General features: G+C 40.0%; 1 protein-coding gene across 1 annotated transcript; it reads left to right on the forward strand.

The window, feature by feature from the left end:
• The first annotated feature begins 16,206 nt into the window (after positions 1 to 16,206).
• Positions 16,207 to 17,449, forward strand: LOC143981963 (olfactory receptor 6C74-like). The gene has a single exon (XM_077480676.1). It carries the CDS (start codon positions 16,207 to 16,209, stop codon positions 17,161 to 17,163), a length of 957 nt encoding a protein of 318 aa, XP_077336802.1. The 3' UTR covers positions 17,164 to 17,449.
• Positions 17,450 to 23,040: the final 5,591 nt, after the last annotated feature.

The following is a 23,040-nucleotide window of genomic DNA, read 5'->3' on the forward strand; positions in this document are numbered from 1 at the left end:
TGATATTCCCTCTAGGATTGCCTCTCCAAAGGTCAGATCACCATGTGTGTCAAAAGGAGAAAAAAAACGCCTCATGGTGTAGTATGTAAAAGTACTTTCAAGATTTATTAAAATATTCTGAAATACTCAGAAAGTATATGACCAATTTGAGCATGTCATTAACATCCTACAAAAATTTCCAACCAACAAGATGGCTGCGGTCCTCATGCGCAGCGATGTCACTCATCAAAGCTCTTAGCTTTCTACTTTTAATAAAGCACTTTAGCTGTGCCCTTTATGTTTGATTGTTATTGCAGTTGGAGATTTTACAGTCTTCAAAGGATGCCGTAGGACTGTGGAAATATAGTGCTCATGTCAATGTAAAGCTTTGTGTTATGGTCTTTAACTTTTGCTCTATTGTTTTTGGTTCATAGTTCTCCCAGTGTCCCCTCTTAGTACCACCTGGATGTCACTGGTTTTCCTGTACTTCTTTTTTACTTATTAATGTTCTTTGTATAGTTCTGCTCTCGGAAGTGCTCTCCTATAAGTCTAGGGTAGAGAGGCAGAGCCATGACACTCTAAGCTCCTGGTGCCCAACCTGTGGCCCAGGGGCCGCATGTGGCCCTTTGGTATATGATTTTCGGCCCTCGGACCTCAGCAGTCTGTATTGGGAACATTGATTAGGATAATAGCAGTGATGTCTACTAGCCTCATGTTACATTTTCCCAGTTTCTTTTTGGCTTCTGCAGCATATCCCCAACCAACAATGTATCGTGTCCTCAATCTCTGACCCTCATTTCCTCTATTAGGTCTTCAGTTTCTGATAGTCTTCTCAGGTATTACATATATTGAACATTATGTGTGGCCCTTTAATGATGTCGAGCCCCTTTAGCTCATGAGTTGACAACCACTGCTGTACGCTCAGAGGAAGTGGCTTAAATTACACTAGGCATCGTTCAGTTTGGAAGATCAGCCATTCAGCGTTGAGTCTGGGTTTTAACTACCTCCTTTGCCTATACGGCAGATGGGATCCCCTCTCATTCTGGGACAACGTCATATGACATTGACCCAATCTCACCACTCTCCCGCCCCCCGCGGAGGTGTGTATTGCGTTGACCTGGGACACTGCCCGACCCCATTTTTTGGTAAAGAGTCGATGACAAGGCTCTTTACCCATGTGATCAGCTGTGTCCAATAACCAAGGATGTGCCCATTATAGGCTTGTCTCACACTGATAATGTGTGAGGAGAGGAGTGCCGATCAGCGGCATCTCCTCACAGGGAAACTATACAGATAATCAGTGCCCTGATTATAAGTGCATCCCCAAAATTTCCCAGCAGTGATGCTAATTTGTGCCCATTAGTGATGCCAATCTGTGCCCATCAGTTATGCAAGTCAGTGCTGCATTTTAATGCCCATTAGTGCCACCCATCAGTGTCACCTATCAGTGGTCATCAATGCCATATATCAGTGTACATCAGTGTGGCATGTTAGTGAGGCCTCATCAGTACCTCATCATCAGTGCCCTTCAGGGCCGCCTCATCGGCACACATCAGTGAAGAAGAAAAATTACTTATTTACAAAATTTTCTAACAAAAGGACAGGTTTTTTTTCCACATTTTTGGTCTTTTTTTGTTTTCTTTAGAAAATGATGATTAAATACCACCAAAAGAAAGCTTGATTTGTGTGAAAAAAATTATAAAAATGTCATATGGGTCCAGTGTTGCATGATGGGTGCAGTGTTGTCATTCAAAGTGTGACAACGTTAAAGGTGAAAATTGGTCTGGGCAGGAAGGGGGTAAAAGTGCCCAGTATTAAAGCAGTTAAAAAAATAGAAATATTTTTTTTTTATGAATACATAAGGGCTGTAAAGTTTTTTTTTTTAAATCAGAAAAGGATTTTTATTGTATAAAATTATAAAAAAAAGTTAAAAAAACTGATCAAAAATACACCTCCGGTAATATATACATTAAATTGGTAATTATACATTTCAGAAATTAAACCAGTATACAGTATCTGTATATCACAGCTAGGTATATACTCTACAACTTCAATATAGGGTTCATTATTCACATATTTTATAAAAACATAAAACTGAAATAAAACTAAAACTAACTTATAAAGTATGTGCTATCCTTCAAGCAAGATCTGGTATATGGTACAGTTGACCGTTCTACCGCAGTATCTACCACCATTCTACAATCCCATTAATCTTAAAGATTTGCAGCTGGGGTCTCCACAACCCGCTTTCCTACATCTGGAGTAATCTATCACGGACTAACTGAGGCGGATGGGACTCTAGCCACTCCTGCCAGATTTTGGTGAATTTGCTATACGCACTCCTATGCTGATATGCATTTTTCTCTCTAATCAATATACCATTAACTCGTATCCATTGGTGTGACATAGGTGCCTGAGGTGAGAGCCAATACCACACCAGTATCAGTTTTCTAGCTAGATAAAATAGTCTAGTTAAGGCAATATATGTAGCAGGAGTATATAATTCCTCTTCCAGGCCCAAAGCAAACAAGTGACAGGGCTCAGTTGTAGCTGTAACTGATAAACACTAGTAATAACCCTGACAGCTTCCGGACAGTAATTTATAGTTTCTAGACATGTGCAATTCGTTTTGTTCCAAATTAGCTTTTTAATGAATTTTGACAAACCAGAAATATCCGAATGAACGAAATCCCGTTTAACCAACTTTCCCAAATATTCCTAAAATTAGAAAATTCGTAAATTCAAAAAAATGTGTAAATTCGTAAATTGAAAATCTTAAATAATAACTAATTAATAATAACTATTACTAACTATTAAATTATTGGTATTGTCATTTCCTTTCAAATTTGGCTGCTGGTGAATTATTCGAAATAACGAATGTCGTATCTGAACAAATGGAATGGAACAAATTAATAATAAATAATAATAAAAAGGTTTTGGATAATTCATAACTTTGGATAAATTTGTATTTGTTACGTTCACTAACAGGCAAATTTGAAAGGAAATTCCAATACATATAATTTAATAGTTAGTAATAGTTATTATTAGTAAGTTATTATTTCAGATTTTAGATTTTTCTGGCTTTTGGATTTTCGAAAATTTCCGAAAATTCGAATTTACAAATTTTTTAGAATTTGCTATTTTTTTACGAATTGCGGTCATAATGAATGACCTGAAAAATGAACAAAAAAAAATGAATAAAAACACATTTTTAGGCAGTACACATGTCTACTAATTTTGGACATTTCCAGAGCAGATGTATTAGAGCAATGGTCATCCACCCTGTTCTCAGGGCCCACTAACAGGCCAGGTTTGCAAGATAACTGGAATACATCACAAGTGATATCATTTGATACTCAGTGATTGCAGTATTCTAGTCTGCATCTCCCAAGGTAATACATAAATCCTGGCGTGTTAGTGGGCCCTGAGGACAGGGTTGATGACCACTGTATTAGAGAGTCTGGGTGTAATTGACATTTTGGACACAAGGGGGAATACTTCCTCCCCCACGTATGCAGCTGAATAGGAGTTCTGTAAACATGATGGAGGATAAATAAATGCGATAGATTCTGTGCTGCCGATACCGACACCAACAGATCAGCAGCCAGAATTTGTATCCAACTATCCCCATCCATAGGGCCAATATCTGATTCCCATTTTGCCCTGCTAGGTAACAAAACTGGGGCCCGTATATGAGATAGCAAACAGGCATATATACGGAAGATAATGCCCTTTTGTTTGCAATAAGCGAAAACCGAGTGGAGGATATCAGACTCAGCTAAATGCACGATTGAGTGTCAGCATCCTCATGGCATGTCTCATTTGTAAGTACATGTAGTAGCTATTAAGTAGTAGAGGGAACTCCTGTCGCAATTGGTCAAAAGTTTTCATGGTTGACCCATCAAACAATTGTGATTGAGATATTTAATTCCAGGCACCCTCCATATTGAATGACTTGGAATTTTTGCTAATTCGGGTTATGATCTATTACGCCAAATAAGGATACATTCCAAAAAACCTGTTATGTCCATTCTCTTCTTAAGCTCCTTCCAAAGTTTAATAAGTAGCTGCACAGTTGGGCAATCTGGCGAAACCCCGGGAGCCCCATTTCCATTTGGGACATTGCCGAATACTCCACAAGGGATTTAATCAACGAGGTCCTGGAGGGGTCCAATGTCCCCAGCAAGTCCCATCCAGAAATGTGCTGCAACTGTGCAGCCAGGAAGTATGTAAAGCAGGGGTCTCAAACTGGCGGCCCTCCAGTTGTTGCAAAACTACAAGTCCCATGAGGCATTGCAAGGCTGATAGTTACAAGCATGACTCCCACAGGCAGAGGCATGAATGCACTTGTAATTTTGCAACAGCTGGAGGGCCGCCAGTTTAAGACCCCTGATGTAAAGGAATGAGAAACAGCCTGTCCACCCTGGTCCTTGGGGTACTGTAGTATATTAACTGTATATTAACTGTATATTAACGCTCTGTATTGGGAATCTATGCAGTCAAACCAATAATGGGGTTTCCACACTGGAGCATTATGCAGGATATACAGTGATTGGGGAGCCCATACCATTTTAATACGATTACCCCTGCCCGTAACCGATAAAGGTAATTTACACCAACTAGTAGGCTTGTGCAATTAGTTTCGTAACAAATCAAAATTCGGCCGAATTTTACATCTTTTGGACATTCGGATGCATCGGAATGTCCGAATAAAAAAATAACGAATTACAACGAATTTGAAAGAAATTATAGCGGATATAACAAATGAATTCGACATGATTTGGTAATTCTTTAAAGATCTAATGAAACAAAAGGCCAGCTCAAAGTTAATCTTATAGTCTAATTAGTTGATTAATTTTGTGCTGGAGGATGGATTACTGGCAAAGTGCATTCCTGAGAACTGAGTGAGAAGGGTGTTGTATTGTATTTGAGCCGAGGAGAAGAGACGTTGTCATTGTGTGTGTTAAAAGATTCAATAAACAAACGACTTTCCAAACTACGAATCATTATCACGAATGTATATACATACATAAATATCGAATTTCAACTAATGCGAACGAAATTATAGCATATATAACAAATGAATTTGACATGATTCGAGATTCAGTATAACGAATATCAACACTCTACGAATAATAACCAATTATCCAAAAACGTATTAACGTAACATAATGAATATAACAGAACGAAATTATGTATTTTACGAATAACAACAAACCGAAACTAAACAAAATTTTCTGTTGCGCACAAGTCTACCAACTAGCACACTTGTGCTTAAACTTCTGCAGAATAAAAAAAAAAGGAGATTAAGGTTTGGTGTGACCCCTCTGACACCTCCATCCCTAATAATGCACAAAAAAGACAAGAGAAATAGCCCTGGGACTTTAGATGAGATGAGAGAGGTTTAGCCAAAGTTCACAGCGAACACTGAGACAAAATCATTTTATTTGTTTCAAAATGTTATGTAACGGAGTGGCAACAACAATGATTGTGAGTTACCCGGCATAATAGCCAATGCACACAACACAGAGGAAAGTAAATATACAAAGATTTATTTCAAGTGTTATACATCAATGAGCAACAATAAAACTTGAACATTGCTAGGTCAGTAAATACACATACACAATAAGAAAATAAAATGTCCATACATATAGACAGGTAAGTATGTAAATGTAATGCAGACATCAGCATGTGCTGGCATAAAACAAGCATCAATAAAGCCCTATGCATTTCGCGAGACCCTGCTCGCTTCTTCAGGGGCGGATGCATGAATGTTGTATCGAATGGCTGAGATAAATTGCCAAACGCTGGATATCAAGATGGTGGTCATGTAGTGCATCCAGCTCAGGAGCTGAGAAGGCGGAACAAACAAAAGCCACAACAGGGGAACATTCGGAGGATCAGCACGGTCTTGATAGGGGTGTTTCTCACTGTGGTCTCCACTTAGCTCCTTAAAATCATGTCTAGAAAATATCTCAATGGAGTGTATATCCAATGGTTGTCAGTTTGTTCTTAGAGATGTGACTGCTCTATCCAATCATCAAGTTGTGAATCAGAATCCCAGCTATACTGAGCATCCAGATATACCCACAAGGGCGCGAAGGCTACGCCCTCAGCATCATGTATGGGCGGTGACGCATGGGCGTCCATAAGACATGCACTGATGCCCGAAAAAGGTCATTTACACCAACTAGCACACTTGTGCTTAAACTTCTGCAGAATGGGTTTAAGATTCAAATTATTTTAGTCTCTAGTATCCCCCCATCACTACAATCCCTAAATGTTTGAAAGAGTGGACTACATTCCGCTGTAAAGTTTAATATTTGGTTGGAGTTCTACTTTTTCTTTACAGTCATTTGCTTGTATTGAACATTTGCTCATACAGTAAATCCCCAAAGTTCTTGTTTTCTTCCCATTACACAGTCTACATTTAGCAATGTGAGCTCTGCGTTACTAACCAGCTTCTCTTTGGAGATTTTATATTTACATCTACAGAGACCTTTCATCTCACCTGTAAGATTATAAAACAGAAACTCCCCACTAAAAAAAGCACAATGGATTTATTTGTGCAGGTAAGTGATATCCCGTTCCTCTGATGGACATAGTCCCATCCTTTCCTGCCATTACTCCTTTCTTATTATTCTAAAGGGATTCTGAAATTTTGCTTAAACATAAAACATTATTTTTTATTTTTAACTTTTTTTTTATATCTTTTTTTCTTTAAAATATAACCTTCTTCAAGAAAACATCTGGGCTGCTATTGCCAAACTTTCTTTCTAAAAATACTAGTTGTCTGGGTTTTATGTCAGTCCAATGGGCCTGGTTTACAAAACCTTATGTGGGTATGCAAGCACTTCTATCTCAGACAACCAGATCAGAACCTCACAGTATTCAATCATATCTAAATCCAAGAACAAAAATGCAAGATATTGTAGCTTACATATTCGTAGACTTAGTGGCTGCATTCATTTTCATTAGCATGCCGCGTACACACGATCAGAAATTCTGCCAGCAAAAGTTGGATGAGAGCTTTTGGTCAGAAATTCCGACCGTGTGTATGCTCCATCTGACTTTTGCTGGCAGAATTCCAGCCAGCAAAAGATTGAGAGCAGGTTCTCTATTTTTCGGTCAGAAAAAGTTCCTATCCGAAAATGTGTTTGTCTGTATGCAATTCGGACACGCAAAAAAATCACGCATGCTTGGACACAATTTGACGCATGCTCGGAAGCATTGAACTTCATTTTCTTGGCTCATCGTATTGTTGTACGTCACCGCATTTTTGACGGTCGAAAGTTCTGAGAACTTTTGTGTGACTGTGTGTATGCAAGGCAAGCTTGAGCAGAATTTCATCGGAAAAACCATCCAAGTTTTTTCTGATGGAAATTCAGCTCCTGTGTACACAGAATAAGGCTTTTTTCTTTAATGCCCGATTCCACCAGTAAAAAATATCTGGAGGAATGTCACAAGAATTTGCCCAACCAAAATACATTTCATTTGTGTAAGGTTTATTTCCTAGGATGATCCGCTCCATCTGGTGGCCATAATGTTGCCATAATGTTGCATTTTCCTGAAATACCTCAATACCTGAAAATACTGCACTATGGCCACTAGATGGTGCTGACATTCATAGAAAATACACCTATTAGATAAAATATGGTGAATATTTGTTACAGCTGGGCAAAGCTTGAGATATTTATTTTTATGTTCAATCTAAGGTTATTGTTTTATTTTTTTTATATACATAGACTTGTAATGCAGAAGTGATATACACATATCAAAAAAAGCAACAATTCTCAAAACAATAGGAAACACTGCCATATAAAAACTTACATGATATTCTACTTATAATGGAAACTGTTACACCTTTATATTAAGGATTAGGTCTAATACTAAAAAAGGGAATTAACCATTACAGAAGAATATCTATTACAGAATGCAGTGAACCAAACAGCATTCAATGCTTGTCTTAAGAGGGAAAGTGGATACATCATTGCCTCTTAGCCCAGGCCAGAATACTTTAATCTTTAGCATCCATCGCCTAATACAGAAAGGGTGTTCGTCAGTGGTGGGCGGTGGTAAAAATTTTTTGGGGGGGGGGCAGCAAACCGTGCACAGCCAGCCAACCCCCCAACAGTCGGGTCACCAGCATCCCCCCCCAGCCGCAACACTTACCCTGGGCGACCGGCTTCCTCTGTGTCTCCTCTCCACCCTCCTCCTTCCGGCGGCCAGCGTAGCTTCTCCTTTCAGCCAATCAGAAAACAGGTCTCAGGACCCATTTCCTGATTGACCTGGGAGGAGCATTAGAGTGACACTAGCGAATATTCATTCGCTTGTGTCGCACAACTGGGTGGGCGTGGAGCGCAGTGCTCTGCACCTCGAGCCCACTGTATTTTGAAGCCTATTAAAGCCTCTGGCTCGAATCACGTGCTTAACAAAAAAACACCCACACCATTGGAATCCATGCATCTGGTGGATGCGCCCATTATGGATGAGCTGCCACTGGTGCACATGACAAAAAAAAAAAAAAAAACAAGGAAAAAACTGAAAAAGAAAAAAGCAAAGAAGGAAAAAAAAATAACAATAAATAAAAATAGTAAATCAAAATAGTAATTAAAAATGAATAAATAAAATACAAGCTGCCAGGAGTGGATTACCAGACGCTGCCTCACCCAACACAGTCTTGGGACAAGTTCAGGTCCTACAGTTGTCCAGCAAGAGAATTTTGGCCATACTCTACTGTTCTGTATCTATGGAAGAGCAGCATTGTCACACTAGGCTGTTCTCCTGATTTGGATTGCATACACCGCCTTCTGTCCTTATTTTCATTACACAGGGAGGAAGTGTTTTTTACACCACATAAGATAGAGCAGCTGAGAAATCTGATCGCATTGTTTGCGATTTCAGTTTAGTGCACAGGAAGTTACAAGGGCATCAGCATTGTGGCAGGATCAACAGGTATTTTTCTATACGTACAAAAACTTTACTTGTCTGAAAAAGTGCAAATGAATGCAGTGGGGACTGGAAAGTGGCAATATATTATATTTTGGGTTTAAACATCCCTGACTATGTGCAGTAAATTTACTAAGAAGTATGATTTGCTGTGGCATAAACGTCCAAGCAAATGAAAGTACCCGGGACAAAGGGTGCAATGCCTAAAATAAAAATATGATTTTCTTTAATCCTTTGGGGTCTGTCTGATCTGTTAGTGAATTTTCATGCATATCCCATGTAAGAACTGCATTGCACATATGTACTGATATCAATAAATTGAACTGTAAAAAAAAATTAAAATAAACTAGAAGCCATAGAGCACGCTGCGTTGGGGCATCAAAGTCTTCAGTCACAGATATACTTGCTTTGGCTGTAGCCAAACCACACGGTATTTGCACAGGCATTTTTCAAACACAATTTTTTATTTTAGCGAATTGTAATGTACAAAAGCACAATATAATACCTGACTGTTTGGTAAAATATAAAAGATGCTGTCATGCTGAGTAAATAGATACCTAACATGTCACGCTTTAAAATTGCGCATTGCCCATAGAATGGCACTAAATAATGGTATTTAAAGGTCTCCATAGGCAACGCTTTTAAGGTCTTTACAGGTTACCAGTTTAGAGTTACAGCGGAAGTCTGTTGCCAGAATTATTGCTCTTGCTTTAACATTTGAGGCGATGCATGAAGTCACCTTTGTGTGCGAGCCTGGTGGGCAGGGCAGCACTTACCATTGGGCTTGACTGGGCTCAAGCCCATGGGCCCTGCCCAATAGGGGGCCCAGCGGGCCCTGCCGAGATACAGAGCCGAGTGTACTCGGTTTGGCTCCACTCAGTCATGCCCAGTCCCGCCCTATGATGGACATAATACAGGGACTGGGTGTGACTGTGAGCCGAGCCAAGTACACTCAGCTACTCTCGGCTCCGCTTGGGACTGCGAGAGGACCCGAGAGCCACTGAGAGCTGCCAAGAGCCGCCAAGAGGACCCGAGAGCCACTGAGAGGACCCGAGAGCCGCCGAGGTCCACCGAGATACAGAGGACACTGTATCTCGGTGGCGCCATTTTTAAACTTCAAGACTGAAATGACAAGGCTGCAATGACACTGGACAAGGCTGCAGATGGATGGACAAGGCTGCAGATGGACACTGATAAGGCTGCATTGATGGACATTTAAATGTAAGTTTTTTTCCTTAAACTTCCCTCCTAAAATTGGGGTGCATGTTATACGACCGACACGTGTTATACACCGATAAATACGGTAATGTATAGAAGGTAGGGTCCGAAAGTGACTCAAGCCCAGGGCCCCCCACCACCCTAAGTCCTGCCCTGCTGGTGGGAGGTTGGGCGCTTTAAATTTGTATCCACATAGCGAGTCATAGACAACTATAAAAACTGTATTGCTATCCCCCCATAGGATACACTTGGTAGATTGGGTTCTCTGTTCCTTTGCCCTGGCTCAGTGAAGGACCCTCTGACAAAAACAGAATATTGCACCACAATGACGAGTACAAATGTAAATATCCTGCACATATTACAGTACAGTATCAGGAAGCAAACACCAGACTGGTTATGGATAAAGAAATGTGTTATATTGTAATATGTACATATAGGAACAAGTAGAGCGTAGGTCAAACACAATTCTGTATACAAAGAAATTACTGTATTGTAGTAGTTTAGAGCAGCCCTTTTCAACCAAGGTGTCTAGAGGTTTCTAAAGGAGTGTCTTGGCAAAATGCCTAACAATTGCCCCAAAATTGTGTACAAGCCTACAACCTTCTTGAGGACACTGAGCAATGGAGAAAAACTGAGAGAGAAGAGAAACATTGGAATACTTGTCAGTATCAATTTGCAAAAGTGTATTTGCTTTGGAAACATATGCGGTATCACCTCTAATGTTGGGTGTTCTACTTGTGTGGATATTGCTGTTTAATGCAAAAATATTCGAATAGGTTTTACATTTTAGAATGAGATGCCTCAAGACTGTTCAAAATGTTTAAAGGGTGCCTCAAGACTGCCCATAATTTTAAAAGTTACCTTGACTGAAATTTTTGGGAGAAACACTGGTTTAGAGTAACAATCTACACGGTTAGATTAAGCTATATCTGATTATCTGCAAATTAGAGTTAAGCAATACCATAGATGACAGTAATGGCAATGGTGATCATTACTGTCAATGTTCCTGTGACCAGTAGGCTATACTACTTTGAGTGCACTCTGAATGACTACACAAAGACCCAGACCTTCCTACAGAGGTACCTCTTGCTAGGAACACATTCAATTCTTATAGAGCAGCTATCTGTGAAAACAGTCCTTTGTCCTATTTCTTAAGCCAGCTAGCGTTGGGGCACAATCTTTACAGTGGTGCACATAAGTACAGTGCCAGTAAAGTCTGCATGCAGTGAAAAAAGGCTGTTATCTAGATATCTGGTCCCTATGTGCTTAGTCTCTACTGGCATCAAAAGGTCAATGGCATCAACGCTTTCTCACCAGTCCCAGCGATGCAGCTGCTTTAGTTCTGCTGTCCAGGTTTTAGTCTGCTTCTAGATCCCCCAACATGATTCTGGTCCTCAGCACTTTGGATGTACACCTTCTCTCCTCACTCAGGCCACAGTCTAGTGTCAAGTTGGCACACACCCAGATAGAGAGATGTTCTCACTCTGGTCCTTCTCACAGCAAGAGGAAGTCACTCAGTCCGAAGCCCAGAAAAAAATTGAGCTATCCCTTCCTCTGGGAACTGTAGGCCAATAGCTCATTGACTCCCACAACATATCTTCTCTTCTGAAACACATGGCAGTCTCTAAGAGTGTAGATGGCCCCAACCAGTCCATGTAGGCATCTTCTTCCTCACTACTTTCCCCTTCATCTGCATCTAGTGATAGAGACCGAGGTTTAGATGCTGGGTGTTGCCTTTGAGAAACAGTCTGATCAGGCTTTAAAATTGTTTTTTGAGCTATACGGACTGCTTCTGCTAGTGGCATTATGGTGCCAAGTCTTTAATGGACCTATTCTTTCCTTCTTGGGAAAATTTGCTATACCAGCAATCTGGGTAACTTCTTACAGATGACATAGGGCCGGGACTTCCACCAATCAGCTAACTTTCTTTCCCAGGGACACCCAGATTTCTTAGCAGTACTCAGTCACTGAGTTGCAAGTCCTACACTCTTACTCTCAGATCAAATTTTATCTTATTTTGCTGAACCCTGGGCCTTCTTCAATGCTAACTTCAGATTCTTCCTAAAATGATCTAATACCCCTTGTGGGATGTTGAAGAGGTTCATTCCAAAAACTAGCAAAATGCTAGGTTAACGGGCAGCCGGGCTTCTTTCCCAAACATGAACACGAGTAAATCAAGTACAGAGAGTACCCGTGACATCAAACTCAGTGCTGTTGTAAGCCAATACCACAGCTGAAATATGTTTACTCTAATGTTGTTTCTTTTCATTGGTAAGCAGGCATATATAAAAGAATGGGGTTGAACCATTCTGGTTGGGAGTCCCTTTGTGGGTGAACGGTCACAGTAGTATTTTGGGATCTCTGTAACTGAGATTACAATGGCTTTAGCCCCTGCTGTTCCTCTGGCCCAATGATCTACTCCTTGGCATAAGGCTTGGATTCTTTCTGACGTTAGTTGTGTCCACTCTTCCGTAGGAGTCTCAGGGTTGTATGGCCTTTTTGAGAAGGCATCGACACCTCTGTTCCCTTCCCATGGGCTATACTTCAGGCTGAAGCAGAACAGCTTCCAAATACATGTGGTCAGTGGCCACTCCCTCAGCATAGACCACATGTCCGAGGTAAGTGACAGAAGGCTGGTAGAACTGGAACTTCTTTAGAGACAGCTGCATCCCAATCACAAAGTCTTTGCAGCACTTTCCCTAAACCCTCCTCGTGTTCCTCAAGGGTTTTATGAAAATGTTGATGTCATCTACATACACCAACACTTCAATCAAATTAATGTCTTCCACTGTACATTTCATCAGACTTTAGAAAGTGGCTGTGGCTCCTAATAGACCTTGAGGCATTCTGTCAAATTCATAGAATCTCAGTGGGCAGATAAATGCTGTCTTCTCATTGTTTTCTGGGTGTATTGGAACTTAATAGAACTCATTCTTCAAATCCAGCACACTGAACAACCTTACCTTGGACAGGCATTGATTAGCCTCTTCTATCCATAGGGTAGTGTACTGATTGTGAATAGTTCTCTGGTTGAGTGTTTGGTAGTCAATACACATTCTTAGGGAACCGTTCTTTTTAATCACTACCACTATAGGCAAGGTATAAAGACTTTGTGAATCTCAAATGGTGTCCATTTGCTTCAACTCTGCCAGTTGTTCATGAAGGTCTTCCAGATCACCCATCGGCATCAGTTCAACTCTTTCTCTGAAGGACTTGTCTTTTGAAGGCAAATTCTGTATTGGGCACTCTTTGCATATCAAAGTCTTTTTTGGAGAATATCTCCCACCATCTCAAGAGCTGGACTTTGGCTCTTTCCCTCTATTCAAGTGGAAGTGGAGTGTTCTGCAGTTAGACGCTCTATACTCGGACTTCACATGTGACATGCCAGTTACAAGCACAGTTGCATGCACACAGGCTCAGTCTAAGGAGTTAGAACAAGAAAGCGTATCACCACAGCATGGTACTGAGGATACTGTTACAATAATAGGTGCCACGTCCCTAAATTATATGAAAAGAGAAAACCAACAAGAGGGCTTGGACTTTATAGGCACAAAGAACATCATAATATATTAAAAATTTATTTATTATATATAGAAAATTAATATATTGAAAACTCTGCCTGATTGCCACAGCAACCTTAGCAGCCGCCAAGATGGAATTCACAACCAGTCTCCTTACACTAACCGGATGACTGACCCTTCCGACTTCATATGAACATCAGCACCCGGTGGGGCAGTACCATTTCCTCTTTATATAACTATACGGGGATTTTTCTGATGGGGTATTAGTGAGGATGGGATCCTCTTTTCTGATACCATTCCGATACCAATTCAAGGCGGTAGCAAGGCATTATATGGCTGGCAGATGCTAAACTCTCATAGTGATATACTTTTTATATATACTACTTCGCAAACTTGTCTCCATGAAGCTCCTGGAGAAGCGCAAGTCCCTTGACATGTAGAGCTCCACCATTTGTTTGACTCAGTTGCAAGTGTAGACCATAATTTAATAACTTGCTGAATCATTGTATTATGAAAATTGGTGTTATCATCGCTGTTTCTTGTTATTAATAATATACAGTCCTTCTATGTTTTAACCTTGCATTCTGCTGTTATATTCTACAATCATGAGACATGGCTATTTGTTAGTGTTTTTAACAAATTTTCTATATATAATAAATTAATTTTTAATATATTATGATGTTCTTTCTGCCTATAAAGTCCAAGCCCTCTTGTTGGTTTTCTCTTTTCAGTCTAAAGCCCCATACACACTAGCAGATTTTCTGCTGATTGTTTCCTTCAGATTTACTAAAACCATGTAGTGCAAGGGCCTGTCTGATTGCATACAAATTGAAACTCCTAAGGTTTGACCTCATATTATATGGTTGTGGTAAATCTGAAGGAAAAAATCAGTAGAAAATCTGATAGGTGTATGGGGCTTAAGGAGTGTATTTTTAGAATGTATTGCTAATAACTTGAAACAGGGGAGGCATTTAAGGGTTTCGGCATACTCAATAGCAGCAATCCATAGAAGGATACATTTCTCAGCAGGAATTCTTAAAGCAGCAGGCGCACACTAAAGTCCCAACATCAGGTCTTAAGCTGGCCATACAGTATACTATTTTCTTGTACAATATCCTTTAGATTTGTCTGTAACTATGTAGTGCAATGGCCTGCTTTACTTGATACAAATTTATATGTTTTTTGGTAAATCCACAGGAAAATTGTACAAGAAAAGTGTATAATGTATGGCACGCTTTACTCTTAATGTCCCAGGAGCTATCTGTCACCCAGCTTCCACAGGTAGATCCTCAGTGAGAAGGATAATCAATGATTCTCCAGACCTGGACTTCAAAGCTGTGCCCTCCAGCAAAAATCCTTTAAGCAATCCTCTCCAGGCCCTCAATCCACGCCCTGTTAGGGCCCAGACTGCAATTCATGTCTCTTTCTGAGGAGAGCCACCTTCTGGACATCTCCTTCCATGGATTGGCTGGAGCATAATAAATATTCATACTGAACATTTGAATCTACCTGCCCTATATTTTGGAAGCTTCTACCAGAAGCAGGTGGTAAAAAGCATACACATAGCTTAGGAAGTCATGATTAGACAAAAGTAATGGATCACTGATCCACTGGCTACAGTGAAGCCAACAATTGAATTTACCCAAGATTCTAGCTAAAGGGGAGCGCTAAAAAACCTTTCTGGATGCCGGATACTAACAAGTTAGATTCCATTTTTGTGCAGTCAGTATATGTTGATGCTTTTTAATCTACCTGAACGAGGCAGCTCCAAATACATAAGGTGCTGAACATAATCCACAAAAAAGAAGCATGGAGCAAGAAACTATTTTTTTTTTAAATGTCCAACTGTTCTTATACTACATCCCAACATGTCTCAGGGCTTCTAAAATGCCCCCTTCATTAGGACTTTTCTGATTGAAAAAATACTATTTACAGTTAAAATCTGCTTATTTTTTACCAATTTCACCTATTCTTACAGGTATGTTTACAGTGTCAACAACTTTATATATGGCACATATAGATATAAGACCTGGAAGCATGAGGGTGCTGTGGTGAAATGGAGGCTGGCACCATCAAAGCACAAGTCCAGCCCAAGGTATTACCAACACACCATGTTCAGATAAACAAACAAGACATTTGTATGTCACCAACAGAAAACAGCAACATTTCAAGGCCATTAAGGACCTATTCCTCAGGTAGTAGTGGGGGGAAGAGGCCCTTAGTGGCCAGGAAGCATCACTGCTTTTTGTTGGTGATATTAAAGTGTAATGTCTGATTATCTGAACATGGTGTGCTAATGATATCTTGGACTGGACTTACAGTACATTCTGTACTTTCATATCAATCCCTGCCCTCAAGTAGCTTACAATTTAATGTCCCCATGGTTCATAAAGAAAAAGAGTTTTACACAAGCAGCTTGTTTCAGGAGCCTCTCCACATTGATAGGGAGTCTAACTCTTCGGTGTTCTATACAAGACAAAAAAAATGTTTGCTATAAATACGCCTTTACTCACAAAGTCTGTTGGTTTTCTTCTTCCAGATGTCAGGTGCCTCTCAAGATGTGGATGTGTGGAACAACACCCCGATTGAATATTTCCTTATCAAAGGCATTACTGATGATCCGGGGCTCCAGGCCTTGGTTTTCCTTTTTGCTCTGTTCATCTATCTGATTACAGTTACTGGTAACATGTCTATCCTCTTCCTGGTCTGCCTGGATACTAGTCTTCACACCCCAATGTATTTCTTCTTGGGCAACTTGTCCTTCCTTGATGTGTTTTGTCTGACAATCACCCTTCATAAAATCCTTTTGTCTTACGTGTCTGGAGATAAAACTGTTTCTTTTGTCAACTGCATGTCACAAATGTATATCTTTTCTACTTTGACTTGCAGCCAGCTCCTTATACTGACAGCCATGGGTTATGACCGTTACGTTGCCATTTGCAACCCCTTGCTCTACCACAGCATCATGAACAGCAGAGTTTGTGTTCTCTTGGCCATCATTTGTTGGGTTTTGGGTTTTGTAGAAGTTATACCTCACATGTGGGCAATATCTCGATTCTCGTGCTACAAGTCAAATGAGATTAATCATTACTTCTGTGACATCTTGCCAATCATGAAACTATCCTGCAGTGACACCACCCTGTTGAAGCTCATAATATTCATTGAGGGGCTCTTGTTAGTAATCTTCACCCCCTTCCTCCTTACCTTCATCTCCTACATCTTCATCATAGCCACCATACTTAGGATACATTCAAGCACTGGAAGACGCAAAGCCTTCTACACTTGTTCGTCACACCTCACTGTTGTTATAATTCTGTATGTGAGTCTCGTCTCCCAGTATCTAAGGCCAAAGTCAACTGAAACCTTGGACTCCAACAAACTGTTCTCTTTGTTTAACACAGCTGCAGTACCTGTCCTCAATCCATTTATCTACAGCTTGAAAAACAAAGATGTGAAGTCAGCGGCAAGAAGGCAATTGAAAGGGTTAATGCAGTAAGCAAAGTGTTATAAATGTATACTGGGGTAATAGTATATGGAACAGGAGCAGAGTCATCTGTGACTAGATCTCAGTTCCAAGAAGTAATGTAACAAAACTGAAAGTTGAAGTGGCACACCACTGCTGTCAGATTCAGATATACGATTTTACTCTAGTTAAAGTTAGGGAGACAATCCCTATGACTTTTATCATAACAGATGTCGTATCTGGACCTTTTAGCAGCGGTGTGGCACTTCAATTCAAATTTTTGTTATATTACACTATAAGCCAAGGAGATTGTGGATATCCTCTGGGGTGTAAATCAATTACCGAATGAGAACAAAAAGAGGGTGGGACTTTACATGTATCTTGCAGGGTCTAAAAAATACACATACCAAAAAGGCTTATAAAATAAACAAATCTTTCATTTCCATATACAAATGGTTAGATTTAAAAAACTTAAATCTAAATCTAACCATTTTTATATGTAAATGAAAGATTTGTTTATTTTTTAAGCCTTTTTGGTATGTGTATTTATTAGACCCTGCACGATGCATGTAAAGTCCCACCCCATTTTTGTTCTTATTCAGTAATTGTTTTATATGGGATGGTACCTTTGTAGGGTCATAATTGCCTAACATTCATCCCTCATACTCTTCTAACATACTCTGGGGTGTAAAGCCATGTGCCCAGGGACCAGATCACTTATAGTACATCAACATCAATACTTTAGGATAGCAATAACATTAAGGTCCAGCGCTATTTTTCCACTTTCCTCAACTATGTGTTCCAAGTGTGGCCAGTTGTTATGCCACCTTTTTTGTCAAGCCAAGGAGACCGTAGAGATCCTCTGAGGTGTAGAAGCCACGTGCCCAGGACCCAGATCCCTTACATCAATATTTTAGGGTAGCAATGACATAACTATAGGTCCTGCGCAATTTTTCCACTTTCTTCAACTATCTGTTCCAAGAGTGGCCAGTTGCTGTCACCTTTACTGCCTTACCAGCTATCAAGTCTCCATTATGCAGACTGGACAAAGAACATGCTGGATGGAAAAACTGCAGAAAAGTTACAGTCCTGGTGAAGGACATGTGTGATGTCGGATCACATGATCATGTGCCGGGTTGCATTGGTATTTACCTATGTCAATAGCTTCCTTGTGCAACTCTGCAACCCAATACCTTTCATTATGGTGGGTTCCCAGCTGTGCAGTACGGGGAGGGGTTACCCCAAAAAAAGGACACAATCACAACTATCCATAGACATAAGTTTTGTAGAGTTGATATAATGAATGGGTTGCTTTGAGTGTTGGGTACCAGTGGAGCTCATACCCTCCATATAAATATCGCCAAGTTACGTCATCATTTAAATCAACCTTTTGTGATTCCTTCTTTTAATGTAATGTATAATTGTGTTTTCCTGAAAGAAAAGTATTTCTTAAATTAAAGTAACAATAAAAAAGTGGCACTTGTTGCAAATTTATTTTATTTATTAGTACGAATTGAACACAAATTGTATTAATCTTGCATTAAAGCTGAAGTTTAGTTAAAAACAAAAAAAGACAAATTACTTTTCAGGGTCTTTGCCTTTTGACTTTGTCCTGGGTAAGACAGCATGCATGGCACGTCACTGTATTTATATCTTATAATATCCTAATTATGATTAGGGATGAGCTTCGTGTTCGACTCGAACATTGGCTGTTCGTCAGTTTGGCGAATACCGAACGTTATGGACCGTTCGCGCCAAATTCATTTGGCGCTCATGGCCCACAATGCACTGCGCCATCGCAGTGCATTGCTGGCTCATGATTGGCCAAGCATGCACTGTGACCCCGCATGCTTGGCCAATCACAGCGCCGGCAGCGAGGAGAGCCATGATTGGCCCCAGGCAGGATGCCTGTGGCCAATCATAGCTCAGGCTGTGTAGTACACCCCCCACACTATATAAGGCCACCAGCACAGTGGCCTTATGTAATGTGTTGGCATCTGTAGGAGTTAGTGGGTGTTCTCTGTGTACCTTCAGCACAGTATACACTGTTCGTTATCGGCCGATTTTACGTTCTTGCTCTTCTGTAGTGGGTGTTGTCTGCGTGACCTGACCGCAGTATACACCGTTATATCCACCTATATAGCTAGCTATATTGCTCTTTTGTAATTGAGCCTGCAGTCAATTGTAGGAGATTGTGCGTGCTGTCTGTGTGCCCTGACCGCAGTATACACCGTTATATCCACCTATATAGCTCACTATTTTTCTTTTTTTAATAGAGCTTGCAGTCAGTTGTAGGAGACTGTGCGTGCTGTCTGCGTGCCCTGGCCGCAGTATACACCGTTATATCCACCTATATAGCTAGCTATATTGGTCTTTTGTAATAGAGCTTGCAGTCAGTTGTAGGAGATTGTGCGTGTTGTCTGCATGCCCTGACCGCAGTTACACCATTATATCCACCTATATAGCTGGCTATATTGCTCTTCTGTAATAGAGCTTGCAGTCAGTTTGTAGGAAATTGTGCGTGCTGTCTGCGTGCCCTGACCGCAGTATACACCGTTATATCCACCTATATAGCTAGCTATATTGCTCTTTTGTAATAGAGCTTGCAGTCAGTTGTAGGTGATTGTGCGTGATGTCTGCGTGCCCTGACCGTAGTATACACTGTTATATCCACCTATATAGATTTTTTTCGACGGATTTTGTCCGAAACTGGTGTTGCATGCTTACGGTCGGACAAAGTTGTCAGAAAATCGAATCGTTCAGAACGTGATGACGTTCGGACTACGTTCAGGCTAGTAACCAATAGCTTTGGTCACGTAATTAGATCTGAGCATGCGTGGCACTTTGTCTGATCGGAATTCTCTACAAACAATCGGACAAAGTCCGATTGGATCATGTTGTCGAAAAATTTTATAGCCAAGCTCTCAAACTTTGTCCGTCGGATATTCAGACGGAAACAGTTCGATGGAGCCCACATGGTCAGATCGGACATTTTCCATCGGAATATCCGACCGTGTGTACAAGGGCTTACAATATGAAGGTGAATAAATAGATAAACTAATTCAGTATACATCTATATTATAGGTTCTATAATCAATTTCTCAGCTTTCCTGGTTTGCCCTTGGTTTATGAGATATTGCTGGACATCAAATAAACTGCATGCAATCCTGTTCTGTCAAAGAGTTTTATTCAATATTATTCCCATTAGAATACTATTTGGACAATAATGAATGCCCCACAAACATGCACTGTTTTAGAAATTACATATAAAGAATGTCAATATTTGTTAATACTGTTTTATAACTTTGTCAATATTGTATTCTTAGGTTACTATAATACTTTTATTGTATTCATGCTACTCTAAACACACAAATCCCTGTTCTGTTCTGTGAGGAGAGACAGATCGTGAGTTTTTTTTTATTTTTTATAATCACTTTTTCTTTATTAAGACAAATTATCAACATACAACATTAAAAAAAAACAACACATTGCACAATAGCTCCCTATTATGTGTGTCAAGCAACCAACAATACAAAATAAATGTATAAATAATAAAAAAGATCATGAGTTTCTAATAGCTAGGAACCACAAGCTGACATCCTCTCTAGTCAGTCCCCTCCCCCTACAGTTAGAACACACAGTCAGAGAACACAGTTAACCCCTTTATCACCCCCTAGTGTTAACCCCTTCCCTGCCAGTGACATTTATACAGTAATCGGTGCATTTTTATAGAACTGATCGCTGTATAATTGTCAATTGTCCCAAAAATGTATCAAAAGTGTCTGATGTGTCTGCCATAATGTCGCAGTCACAATAAAAATCGAATATCGCTGCCATTACTAGTGAAAAAAGAATTAAAATGCCATAAATCTATTCCCTATTTCGTAGATGCTATAACTTTTGCACAAACCAATCAATATATGCTTATTGTGATTTGCCAAAAATATGTAGAAGAATACATATTGGCCTAAACTGAGAAAAGAATTAGCTTTTTTTTTTTAAAAAAAATAGGGATATTTATTATAGCAAAAAGTACAAAATATTGTGTTTTTTTTAAATCGTTACTCTTTTTTTGTTTATAGCGCACCAAATAAAAAACGCAGAGATGATCAAATACCACCAAAAGAAAGCTCTATTTGTGGGAAAAAATTCTGTTTGGGTACAGTGTTGCACGAACCGGGCAATTGTCAGTTAATGCGATGTAGTGCCGAATCACAAAAAAAATTCTGGTCATTGACCAGCCAAATCTTCCGGGGCTGAAGTGGTTAAACTAAGGGCCACTCAACCACCAGGGTTAAATGATGCCATCAGTTATGCCCCTTTTCTTTAAATGCTCGATCCCTGTGGAGCGTTCACTCTCTTTTTCTACTTATATATTTTTTTTCTTTCTTCCCCCTTCCTCCTCCTTCCTCTGTCTTAAAAATGCATTTGTTTATATCTTAAAATAATTTTGCTAATGAAATCTTATTTATAGGGTGCATATTGTTATATACAGTACCTGCTGTAACACATAGTCTCTGTATGTATCTATTAGGTATCTGCATACACTGTGTAAATGTCCAGTTACAGCTCATGCATAAAACCAAAGACAATTGGATCCAAAGTTACACATATACATTCATCCTTTGCTAAAATGAATACTAGGTCTTTACTATGTTCAATCACATTTTGTTTTATATATATTTTTCCTGTTCACAGATTTTATGATCTGCTGTTTGGTCTGATGGGCTCTGCCTGGCCCGTGTCTGTCCACTGGCGTGCATCTGATGTACGTCATTTCCACCGCTGAGCCAACTTTGGCCCTCCCTGCCTTTGCAGGTGCAAGTCCAGATCTCCCTCTAGCTGACCATGATCAGCTGAGGGTTTTCTCTTGCCACCAGTCATCATCCACCCGGGAACCTGCAAACCAGGAAAATGGATCTTGTGGTTGCAACGTGAGCCCCACATGGCTGGCCAGTGGACAGATGAGCCCTCCCCCATCCCTCCTCCGACGGATTTGGTTGTTGGAATGTCCGACTGTGTGTACAAGGGCTAAGGTCCCGACAAAGCCGGGTTTCCCATGAAATCCATAGGCCATATATTTGATCCATCGCACCAGGATCAGCACATCCTGGACCAACATAACAGTAATGTTAAATTTGTGATATATATTTTTATTCATACCCTACAGAGGAACACACAGAATTCATCTGGATCTGCGATCCTGGTGGCCTCAGGGATCCTTCCCCCTCTTCTTCCCCCAAAATTATGGCAGACTCCTATACATACATATACAGTATCTCACAAAGGTAAGTACACCCCACATATTTTTGTAAATATTTTATTTTATCTTTTCATGTAACAACACTGAAGTAATGACACTTTTCTACAATGTAAAGTAGTGAGTGTACAGCTTGTATAACAGTGTAAATTTGCCGTCCCCTCAAAATAACTCAACACTTATTGTCTAAACCGCTACGTTATCTTTATTGCCATTGATTTGTATGTGTTGTTTGTTTTTTGTTTTGTTTTTTTCCTCTCCTTTCCCTCAGAGATGTTTTTTTTTTTTTACATTCTGCTTAAATATTTGTAAATCAGTATTGCTTGGACCTTGAAGAAGGGAACATACCCCGAAATCGTGTCCTGAAAAATTGTATGTTGGTCCAAATAAAAAAAGTATCACGGACAGTACTCAATTTTAGCTCTTATCTTAAAAAGATATTTATTTTCATACATATACCAGAGGTTTGGGACTCAAAGATAGAGTGGCTTACTTTACATCTCTAGCTACCTAGTACCTATCCCACCCACAATACTTGCATTTATTCCTTTGAAATTTTTTGTATTATATGTGGGTTTCCCTGCCAATATCAGGTAGGAGCCTATAACATCTAGCCCCCCCCCCCTTTATTTTTTTTATCAAACCACCCT

The sequence above is a fragment of the Lithobates pipiens genome, unplaced genomic scaffold, assembly GCF_037356315.1.
Source record: "Lithobates pipiens isolate NorthernLeopardFrog02 unplaced genomic scaffold, aLitPip1_a1.2 Scaffold_1, whole genome shotgun sequence".
Classification (NCBI taxonomy): domain Eukaryota; kingdom Metazoa; phylum Chordata; class Amphibia; order Anura; family Ranidae; genus Lithobates; species Lithobates pipiens.